The 11165-nt window shown below is 38.8% G+C and overlaps 1 protein-coding gene across 1 annotated transcript; it reads left to right on the top strand.

Annotated features, from left to right (window-relative positions):
- Window positions 1-844: 844 nt before the first annotated feature.
- On the top strand, window positions 845-4376 carry LOC134223084 (GPI mannosyltransferase 4). Its single transcript, XM_062702219.1, has 2 exons — window positions 845-1156; window positions 2259-4376. The coding sequence occupies exons 1-2, from the start codon at window positions 994-996 to the stop codon at window positions 4145-4147; spliced, it is 2052 nt and encodes a 683-aa protein (XP_062558203.1). The 5' UTR covers window positions 845-993; the 3' UTR covers window positions 4148-4376.
- Window positions 4377-11165: the final 6789 nt, after the last annotated feature.

Raw genomic sequence — 11165 nt, 5'->3', positions numbered from 1 at the left:
CCCACTATATGAAAGAGGAGAGTCTACACTTTCGCGTGGTGGGTCAGAAATACTGATTTTTGAAAAATAATATCTGCCCATAGAGACCCACCGTGTGCCTGTGGCAGCTCGAAAACGGAATATAAACGGTTTAAGCTGTTGAAAATCCAAAAAATTGAGATTGTTGTAAATATCGCAAATGCCTAGAAGGTCAGATAATATATTCAACAAAACAAAACAGATTTCTTAAAAGATTGATAGTTTAAAAAACATTGACAATACAATGTGTCCTCTTTATAAACTGAACAGTCCTCACTGAGGACTCCTCAGCTTATTCAGCCTCAGTTGATGGTTGGGTTGTCTAAAATGTAGAACACCCACAGTATTTTTTTTTTTTTTCAAATTTCGAGATTCAAATTCCGAACACCACCTTAAATACATTAAAATGCAAAATTTCAACGTTATCTCATTGATGGCCAACTATAACGTCTTTGATCTGTATGGCTGCCTAAAAAATCGTATATTTATACAATAATAACGAAATGTTTCAGATAAATCTTCATGTAACTAGTCAGGTCCGGATTTAGCCGGAAACCCCTCCCCCCTAAATCCGGCCCTGTAACTAGTGTTCGGAATATGAATGTTTGGAATTTGAGTCAAAATGATGCATCCGAAAAAAAATTGTATAAAAATTATATTTTAACATGTTTTGACCTACCGTAACTTCTATAACAAAACTTAACGAAGATTTTTTCTTCCCATCTACCAGCCAGCTTGACGAAACCGAAAGCCGCATTACAACGATCACAACAGTTCGACTGCATCGTCGAAGCATTCTGCCTCTCGCGACCCCCCAAAAGATTGACGTTTATCGTTGTCAAAACAAATCGCAAACTGACGACGCGCTCCACAACAAATCGAACAGAATCCAATCAATATTTTTCATATTTTACAAAGAAAGATGTTTCGATTTATTTAGTTCCGTGACACATTTGTTAAAACGATACTGAAAATATGAACAGTGAACCGACGATGCATTCCAAAACCATCAAATCGAAAGACCCATCTCTTGGGTCGTACTACATTCTGTGTTTTCTGCGCGTGGCGATGGTCTTTATTCCGCAAGTGGGCTACATCCATCCGGATGAGTTTTTCCAATCGGTGGAAGTGGTGGCCGGTATGTTGAGTATTTAGCAAATTCGGCGAAGCAGTGGATATTTACAAGTCGAAGATAAGACTGTTTGCATGTTTGAAAGACGCTGATGACGATTCCGGAACAAAGACGTTTGAGAATATATTTTTGTTGGGCGTAGAGAATCATTTCGATGGCCACAAAATATATAAATTTATCCATGGGTGCTGGCATCATACGCTTTGAATGAATAACAGTAAAAGAGTTTATGAAGTAGTCAGAAGTCGGCTTATTAACTGTGAAAGGCAAATACTTAGTAGAGATTAAAGCCTCAGACATTAAAATTCAACAAGAAAGCTGTATGTAGTCGAATCGAAAAAGGAAATTCTTGAATATACTAGCAGGAAGCAGTAAGAGATTCTTTACTACGTAGAAAAAATATTCAAAATTTCTTTGAAAGGTCAAATTTAAAATATGATTCCACATTCTTGTGAATCTTACCACTCAAGATTCAGATTTATGTACATAATCTTTTAAGACGAAATAAAATATAATTTATTAATATTAATCAGCTTATTAAAAACCTCATATTTTAAAATAACATTTGTTGAAGTATTCATTACGGTACAATCATAGGCTGAAACACCATATTTCAAAAAGGAATCAAATCAATTTTGAAGTATGTTTCGTTCATAAGTTGATATAAGATTGACATGTGCGTCGGCGAAGGTCATGTTAAGCAAACCCAGTTTGAGGTAGATGTCAATGAATAGACAGTGATTTTTGTGCTTCAAGAATAGATGTTGAAAAATATATTTTAAAACACCAAGCAAAATATAGAACAAATGAATTAAAATCAGTTTGTGCCTTTATTAATTTTATTAAATATTAGTAGATTCCAATACGCCAGTCACGTTGATTAAACTAAACACTAAACAAAGTTAAAAAGCTCGATGTGCACTATGCAAAATCCTTGAAAATATCAGCTTGAATAATTTATGCTAGATGGGTTCTTTGTGGCTTTGCGTATTTTGTCCATCTTAATTCTATTTAACATAATCAAGCATGACATTATCACAGACCACTTCTAAAAAAACAACTTGAATTACCATATAAGTAAGTGACAATAATTTTTGTTTGTTCGCAGGGGACGAGTACGGCTTGGAGGTAACCCGCACGTGGGAGTTCAACAGCACCTTCCCAATCCGTTCGATGGCGATTCCGTACTTTGGGATGAAGTTGCCATTTGGGGTGCTCCGGTTCTGGTCGATGTATACGAAGTACTATTTTAACATCAACCTGAGGGGAAGCTACGCCACGTTGGTGTTTCCGCGGTTGCTGATGGTGATGCTTTCCTTCGTCAACGATTGGAGCTTACGGAAGATTTGCGAGGCGTACGGTTTGCAGAGTCAGTTCCGATTGATGACGCTGGCTAGTTCGTACGTGATGTTGGTTTATTCAACGAGAACGTTTACCAACTGTATTGAGATGGCTTTGTGCTCGGCACTGCTGTACATAGTGAGTGATTGTATGATCCATTCGAATACGGTGATTTACCAAAAGGAATTTCTTGAGGAGAAGTATCAAAAAGCAAAGAACACAGTAGAAAAGGTGAAGCTGTTCAAACTTAAAATGTCGCTTCCATCGCATTCGTTGAATAAGTGCGTACTGATGGCTACTCTTTGCGTGGCTGGCGTTTTCAATAGACCAACCTTTTTTCTATTCGGACTGCCGTTGGTGTTCCACTGGTTGTTGCGAGGAATGGGAACCAGAACGGTTTCGTTTGCGGATTTCAACATTCGGATCATTACGTTTGTGCTGTCGTCAATCCCATCTTTGGTTTTCTTCATTCTAGTGGATTCTTTCTACTACGGATATATAACACCAGCTGAAGTTGAGCGGTTAGATATCTCAATCAACAATTTTGTTGTAACTCCTTTGAACTTCATTCGATACAACATAAATCCAGAGAATACGCAACAGCATGGCGTGCATCCCTACTATCTGCACTTGATGGTCAACATTCCCATTTTATACAATGTTCTTGGAGTCATCGCAGTACTATCGTTTTTAGTCATGCTACATAAGCTTGCTTCAAATGAATACACAAGCCTCCCTCGAGCCCAATCATTTGTAGGGCTTATGCTATGCGCAATATTTTTCCCAATCATCATGCTTTCATTTTTTAACCATCAAGAACCAAGATTTTTGCTTCCGATCACCCTCCCGCTAATTCTGCTGCACGCCCCAAAACTCAAGACTGGATTCTGTTCATCATATCCTTTCCAAACCAAATCCTTTCTGAAAGACTTTATCTACGACCATTTTCTGTGCACACGCATGAGTTCGCGCTATCTGCTCCGAGTCTGGTACTCAACGAACATCGTTCTGACCATATTCTACGGATTCGTCCACCAAGGAGGAGTCTACCAGTTGGCCGAACACCTCAGCCGCCAGCTCGAAATCCGGTCCGCTACAACGCACATCCACCTCGCAACCAGCCACATCTACAGCATGCCCCAATGCTTCCTCAATCTACCCAGCAGCAACACCCTGCTTGTCAACCCGGAAAACGGACAAAAGTATCGCCGGGGAAAACGCTTCTTCCTGTACGAATACGGCAGCACAAATCTGAACGAACTCTACTCCCGCATGAAGGCCATCATCGATTCGTGCGAAGTGAAGCAGTACAGTTCCAACCAGCGCTACCTACTCTACCTTGCCATTCCGTCCTCGCTGTCCGAAGATCTCAACGAAGTATTCCACAACCGATCGTCCGTCCTCCTGAAGCACACCCAAAGCAAGGTGTTCTATCCGCACCTCTCGATCGAAGCCATGCCCAAGCTACTGGGTCAGCATCCCTGTGGCATCAATACCGACCTGGACGATCTCGGCGACACGTGCCCGATCTACGCGTACGACGACGAACAGCAGAATCCCTACTCGACGGGTCGAATCCTGAAGCAGTTTAGCTCGCTGGTGCACCAGTTTGGGCTGATTCTGTACCGGATCGAGGTGCGCAAGCGAATCAAATAACAACCGATCAACAGTGCGATCGTTTGGGTCGGGCAACGGGACGTGCGAAGCTAGTCATTTTTTTTATGTGGTAGATGTGTAAATAGACGTGATCATTCTTATGCTTAATTTTAAAACTGCTCTACACTAAGTTTTGTTGGAGTACCATTCCTAGAACACAATTGCTAGTTTTTAAGGACCGCCTGTTAAGTTATATTTTATTAAAATTTTCAATAAATCAATAAAATAACATATTCGTTGTGCTGGTTTTCATTGAGATTAATTCTAGGTTTCTTTCCACTTCTCTCTATTATCGTCATATAGAGGTGTAAACTGTTCCTGTTATTGCTAGATTAAGTCGCACTTTTTTCATATATTTATTTTTTTTCCTTGAACAAGGGAAAACGGAAATCTGTAACCACATGGGGGATTCGTATGTCATGTAACTCTTATCCGACCCACTAAAACCAAAACGCTTTTCTCAATCCTTACCCCCGGCCCGCAATTAAGCAATTCATCAGGGGGGGGGGACTATTGAGAACGCTCACGCCTATGCTAACGCACTCGCCGTTTATACAAAAGATATTTTAGTTACCAGATAAAGATTGTCGCTGTCGTCGCTGTCCGGAACATCTTTTGCTGGCGAGGATAGGGGATCTAAACGTCAATGAAGGAAAAATACATACGATTTGACAGTTAGGTACCACACATGTTTCGGATAGCAGAACAAAGGGAACCGAAGCGACAATCTTTATCTGGTAACTAAAATATCTTTTGTTAATACACACAACATTGACTTCAAGGGTGGTAACCTCACCACCCGTCTATTGCAAGCTATGATAGTAACCTAGCGGTCCGTATCATAATCCAACGTTGGAGACGAGCACCCGGACAGCAACCACCATGCATGAACCGCGATGACCTCTGTATTCATATACGGGATTCCCGCAGCCCACCTGCGACATGCTTGTTGTCACGGTGAGCGAGATTTCAAAAAGTGCCTGGGCAATACGCCCCACTTTAACCAAAGACGTTTCATAGCCCTTCATCAATCACATAATAAAAAGGTTACAAATTCTTACATGCTTGACAATAAAAAACCAACATAAGTCAATTTAAGCAGATTGGAATTACATTTCAATAGTTTCCATATAATTTGAAAGCAACTGATGCAAGCTCTCCGCGCCTACACTGGCCTACACTGGGGCGTTTTGACCAGCGAAACATATTTCCCAAAAACGTTACATTTTTGAAGATGGAAGCAATTTTATATTATATTAACCAACAAATATTATAGGTACCAACTGAATTTGACTTTTGGTTAGTTATAGTTTTCTAGAAATCAAAGGGGGGCGTTTTGGCCAGGTGGGGCGCATTATACCGTCTTACCCTAACACTTTTAGGCAATAGATGTCAGTAAATTTTTAGCAATTCAGAAAATGCACCCGAGAGATCGAGAAGCCTTGTCCACAACGTACGATACATGCTGCTTAAATGCGAGTTGGGAATCCATGATTACTCTCAAATCCTTGATATGGTCCACGCGTTCGTTTTCTGCATTCAGTAAACGATGATCAATGAAAATCGGATTTTTTTTTGTCATCTACGAACAAATCAAGCCTACCTAAGATGCAGAGATGCCAGATTTGAAGACATGTCTTCAATTTGAAGACATTTGAATCTCTGGGAAGACATTTATTTCGTGAAGACATTTTGAAGACTTTTCTAAATATTTGAAGACTTGTCTACTTATTTGAAGATACTTGAAGACAATCAATAAGCCAGCGAATAGAAAATACAATTTTATTACTTAATTATAAGTTCTACGACTTTTATAGATTATATAAATATAACAAAAGTTATGATAGCCTTTTTTTGTTTGTGTTGTCAAATTGACGGCTTTGACCAATGTGATCCATCTCGCCATATGAAGACTATCACTGTCTCGGGCTTACAAACTCATACATAAAAATACATTCACACCAGCCGGTAGTTAACTGTAACCAGTGGTGCAATTTATCAACAATGCCTGCTGACTGCGATTCTTTTGTTTCTTTTTGCCTATGACGATGCCTTCCAGTGAGAAAGACAAAGCAGGAATAGCTTAACCTACTCGGTTTGCCAACAGCGGGCTGAAGCTGACGAAAAAGGCAATGGTATCAATTTCCTTCAAATCTCAGTAACTAAGACTGAAAATTCGCATCACTGACTGCAACGCATTTCAGTCCTCATACGCACTTAAGTTTAAGTTGTTCGCTTGTAAAAAAAAATCCCAATGACAGCATTCGTTTGAATTTTCCTTGGCGGTGGGGGTGGCGGCGTTTTCACGTGTCTGTAAAAAGGTATTTCGATCATTACATTGGAATGGAATGACCGATCTAATTTATGGCAGACTGAATTCTTCTATGACTTGATTTAATCTATTCAACCGTTGAACTGGAAACTGTTTTTTTTCTAAATTTCTACTGAATTCATCTGATCTTTTTGGCATTTACATGTGACATTCCTCTGAATATCATTCGGGAAACTCTTTGGATTTTTAAAAGAATTTTCAGAGAAAATTTAAATGATTTTTCGTGTAAAATAGGGAGAATTTCCGATGAAAATCGGAGAATTGAAATCGAGAATTCAGTACAAATTATCTTGGAAATTTATAATGATTTCCGTAAAGAAGAAATAAAGGAAATCCTCCAAAACTTAAACGGGAAATTTGGCACCAACATTTCAAAAGGGCGTAACTGATTTTGTAAACAAGAGTTTCTCACGTCGCTAATGGGCACGCGAAAGGATAGATTTTGTTTTCATCGGACAATGCTTCCGAAGCGTTTTCCGATGAAAACAAATCCTATCCTATCCATGCGCTTATGAGAGAAGGGTGAGTAAAGGTCAGCAAGCTCTATTTTATCTTAATTTCCACAAGTTCTTCTGAACTCCCGCAATAAATCCTTTTAATGTTAGATGGATATTTCTCAAAATTTTCGTGCTAAATTTCTACAGGAAAATCTTCTTAAAAGAAATTCAGAAAAAAAGTCACAAAAAATCGATGGAATTTCAATTAAAGACTCAGTAGAAAATTCAGAGGAAACTTGTTACACACTTTCGTTGAATTTTTCCTTGAACTCCTTTGGTAATTTTTTTTAGAAAAATCTTTGGACATTCTTCCAGTATTTTCTTTGAGGATTCATCTATGAATTTCGCCAAAAAAAAAATGTTCTTGCATTTTTTCTGAAATTTCTCTAGAAGTTCCGCCAGAAATTTGTCCGAACGCTTCAGGGATATTTCCCAAAAAGCCCCCAGGAATTCCTTTGGATTCCTGCGAAAGTACATCCAAAAATTCCTTCGGAAGATTCTCCATAAGATCCTCAAGAACTCCTCCGGTAATTCCTGCACGAATTCCTCCGGAAGTTCTGACAGAAATTCTTTCAAAAGTTTCCCCAGGAATTCCTGCGGAAGCTCCTCCATGGATCCCTACGGAAGTTACTCCATGAATTCCTTCGGAAGCTTGTTTAGGAATTTCTCTAGAAAACTTTCCAAGAATGGTGTCAAAAGATTCTACAAGAATGCTTCCGGAAGCAAACTATAATATTTTTCTGGTATTTCCTTCAGGATTTCTTTCGGAAATTCCTACAGCAATACTTCAAGAAGCTCCGTTTCAAGAATTTCTCCAGAAGTTTCTTCAGATTTTTTTTCAGGAGTTCCACTGGAAATTCGTTCAGAAATTCATCAGGAATATACTTCAGCAATTCATCAAGAAAATCCTTCAGGAGTTCATTCAGCAGTCCGGAATTAATCCTGAAGTCTCTTCAGAAATTCTTTCTCAAGTTCCTCCAAGAATTTCTCCAAGAATTTCGTTGGAAGTTCCTTCAATAAATCTTTTGGCAGTTCCAACAGGAATTCATACGAAAATTTCCTCAGCAGTCTTCCAGAAGTAATTAGAAGCTCCATCCAGAAGAAATGCGTATAAGCAATAAGAAGCTCCATCAGGAGTTTATCTGGAAGTTGTTCCAGAAATTTATCCAGAAGTTCCCTCAGAAAATTATCTTCTGAAAAGAAATTTGAAAAAAAATCCACGTGGAAATTCAGCTGAACAATCCGGTGTAATTTTAATTAAATACTCAGTAAAAATTCCAGGGGAAACTCGTTTATACTGTCTTGTGAAAATTTTACAGAATATTCTTTTGAATTCTAATACACCCAGGTTTTTTTTTACACGGTTTGGTTTTGGTCGTTTAAGACCTTCAGGGTCAATGAAGCAATGAGTTAACCCCACCAAAAAAATCACAAAAAATCACAGAAAATTCAGGGGGTATTTGAAAAGCTGTAAAAGTTCAGGTTAACCGAGAAATTAATGAATTCCAACCGCGTAAAAAAAAACCTGGGTGTAATTTGAATGTAAAAAAAATCATTATTCCACATCAGTAAAACAAGGATTATTATTGAATTTACATACCTATTGGATTTTGAAATATTTCGCTGATAATCATAATTTTAATATTGAAGACATTTGAAGACAAACGACTGAGAAGACATTTGAAAATATCATCTGGCATCCCTGCTAAGATGTATTATCTGGGCCACGCCGCTTGGAAAAGGCGGGCCACCCCGCTTGGCAAGTGTAACAGTGTTCAAATTGGAATCTTGTAAAATATTGTTCAATCTACACAACTGTTGACTAACAAAAAAAATGTGGGATTGTTTATTTAGTTTATTACATTTGTTTCATACACTGAACAACACACTTAATTTCCACCTGAAAATTCAGGTAAGTTCTCTAGAACAGGTGTCAGATACACATTACTGGATGCACTTGAAATTGAACAACGGTAAGGTAATGTGATAGTTAAATGAATTTTTGGTGGATTTCACGGGAGTCATGGGTGTGCAGAAAATCAAATCATTTTCTTTGAATCAATATGGCGAGAACAACGAACAACCTCTCAAGTTGGTTTGGGTCGAGGTTTTGGTAAGAATATTTAATTTAAATCAATATTATTTGCTTTTTATTAATAATCGATAAAAATTTCAGGTTCTCATGATCATATGTATACGAAAGTTGCCAGTTAATGCTGATTAGAATGGAATGTATGTATACTATATCTGTTATAAACAAATAACTAAACTAAATACTGTCAACATTTTTTACAGAACTCGACCACACCTGCAATCATTTTTGCCACCAAAATCCACCAGATTTATCCAGATTTTCCAGCGGAATAACGATATTGCTCGGGTATTGCAATGTTTCTAGTGGTCTCGCTTGCAGTGAAATAAATTATTGTTGGATGACGAAATGGAAGATAGGAAGCAGGCTACTCTATATAAGGAACATCCTTTCAAAAGGACCAGAAACTACATGCTTTTCGGCATACTGATTTCAGAAAGTTATCTCCTAGTGTGCCGCTGTAAGCAAGATCAAAGTGGATGACTCGTTAGAGGCTAGACGAATTTTGATCAAAGTATGATTCGCTTGGTGATGGCAGATAGTTTCCGTCAGTAGCATAATCACGAGCGCATGGATGGCATCAGTTACAGTTAAGTGAATTTTCCTTTCAAGATTATAATTTTAGTAGGTAGTCTGCTGCTTGTTTCAGGTTTTATTTCGATCCATGCGAATACAGTGCTGCAACTTTCTGCTGTCGCCAAGCGATTATAAGAATCGCCTGTCGATTGGAGTGATTGATATATGTAAAAATCTCGAAAATCCATCAAAAGATAAAAGCTCTACCCTAGTAACACAGTTCTGGCAGATTTGGTTGCAGCAACTCTTATATGACTCAATTCGGTCGTATATGAGTTACAGAAACTCCTCTATAACAAGTGTGTTGCTCGGGTATTAACGTTCAAAATCGTACATGGTTTCGTGACGGTCCCCAATTTTAGATTCTGATTTGACACCCAGTACCTTCGGGTAAGACGTTGTCCAACGTCAAAAGAAATTACTGTACACTTCTTTGGGTGTGCCATCATACGGTTGATCCTGCACCAAAGCTGTTGCTGAAGAAAGCGACAATCTTCAGTAGAACGAATGAGCCAAACATTTTCAGGTCGTCTGCAAATGACAGTCTTCAGTGGAACCTTCAGAGCTAGATGCACGTCGTTGAAGTACAGTAGAAACAGGAACGGATCCAAGTGGCTACCTGATACCTGATGTTGAAATAAAAGTGGGTGCCTGGAAATTTCCGATGACATCCATAGTCTTACGGTGTGTGAGGTATGAATGAAACCATTTTAGAAAACAACCGTTAATTCTGAACTTCTTCACTTTGCAATCTCAATATCATGATCCACTTTATCGAATGCAGCGGCCAGATCCGTGTAGATCACATCAGTCTGGAACGTTGAACCATACTATCGGTTACATAGGAAGTCAAGCAGAGCAAGTTAGTAGCTGTCGATCGCTCGGGTGTAGAGCCATGTTGGTCGTTACTGAGAAATGGTTTGCAATAGGGCTCAAGTGGCTTCAAAATCCGAATAATTTGGAAACCGCATTTAAAGAAGTGATACCACGGTAGTTAATAATGTCACGTTTGTTGCCTTTCTTGTGTACCGGAAACATGTTCGCAGTTCTACAGCAAACAGGAAATTTACCACTGTTGATAGATGCTTGAAAGATAAGAAGTATCGGGAACATCCATATGTCTTTACAGAAAAACCAAGGGAAATCTATCGGGTCCCGGAGAAAAGCTACGTTTGAGTCGGGAAGAAGCGCTGATAACCATCGTTGCATCAATTACAATGGAGCCAAGTGTTTGGTTGATGATTGGAGCAGTGTTCACAGCGTTCTCGATTTCCACAGCTGATAATACCTGATTTGAGGGTGCCAGGCTATTAGGGCGAAGGCCATTAGGCCGAATTAGCAAAAAGAAGCAAAAAAAGAAAAATGAGAAGTTCCTTCTTCACTCTACCCCTTCTTCTTTCTACCTTCGTGCATCTTCCTTCTTCTGTCTGTCTTCTTTTTCTTTAGCACTCCTTTTCATTCTTCTTGTTTTTTTGTTCTTACTTCTTCCTCTTCCTTTTTCCTTCTTCCTTCTTTCTTTTT

This window comes from Armigeres subalbatus, chromosome 3, assembly GCF_024139115.2.
Source record: "Armigeres subalbatus isolate Guangzhou_Male chromosome 3, GZ_Asu_2, whole genome shotgun sequence".
In the NCBI taxonomy this organism is placed as follows: Eukaryota; Metazoa; Arthropoda; class Insecta; order Diptera; family Culicidae; genus Armigeres; species Armigeres subalbatus.
Note: the sequence above shows the minus strand (reverse complement) of the source record. Positions and strands in the feature narration are given on the sequence as shown.

Coding starts and splice junctions, on each gene's coding strand:
- LOC134223084 (XM_062702219.1), top strand. CDS start 994: ATGAACAGTGAACCGACGATGCATTCCAAAACCATCAAATCGAAAGAC. Junction 1,157..2,258: donor ATCGGTGGAAGTGGTGGCCG/GTATGTTGAGTA, acceptor GTTTGTTCGCAG/GGGACGAGTACGGCTTGGAG.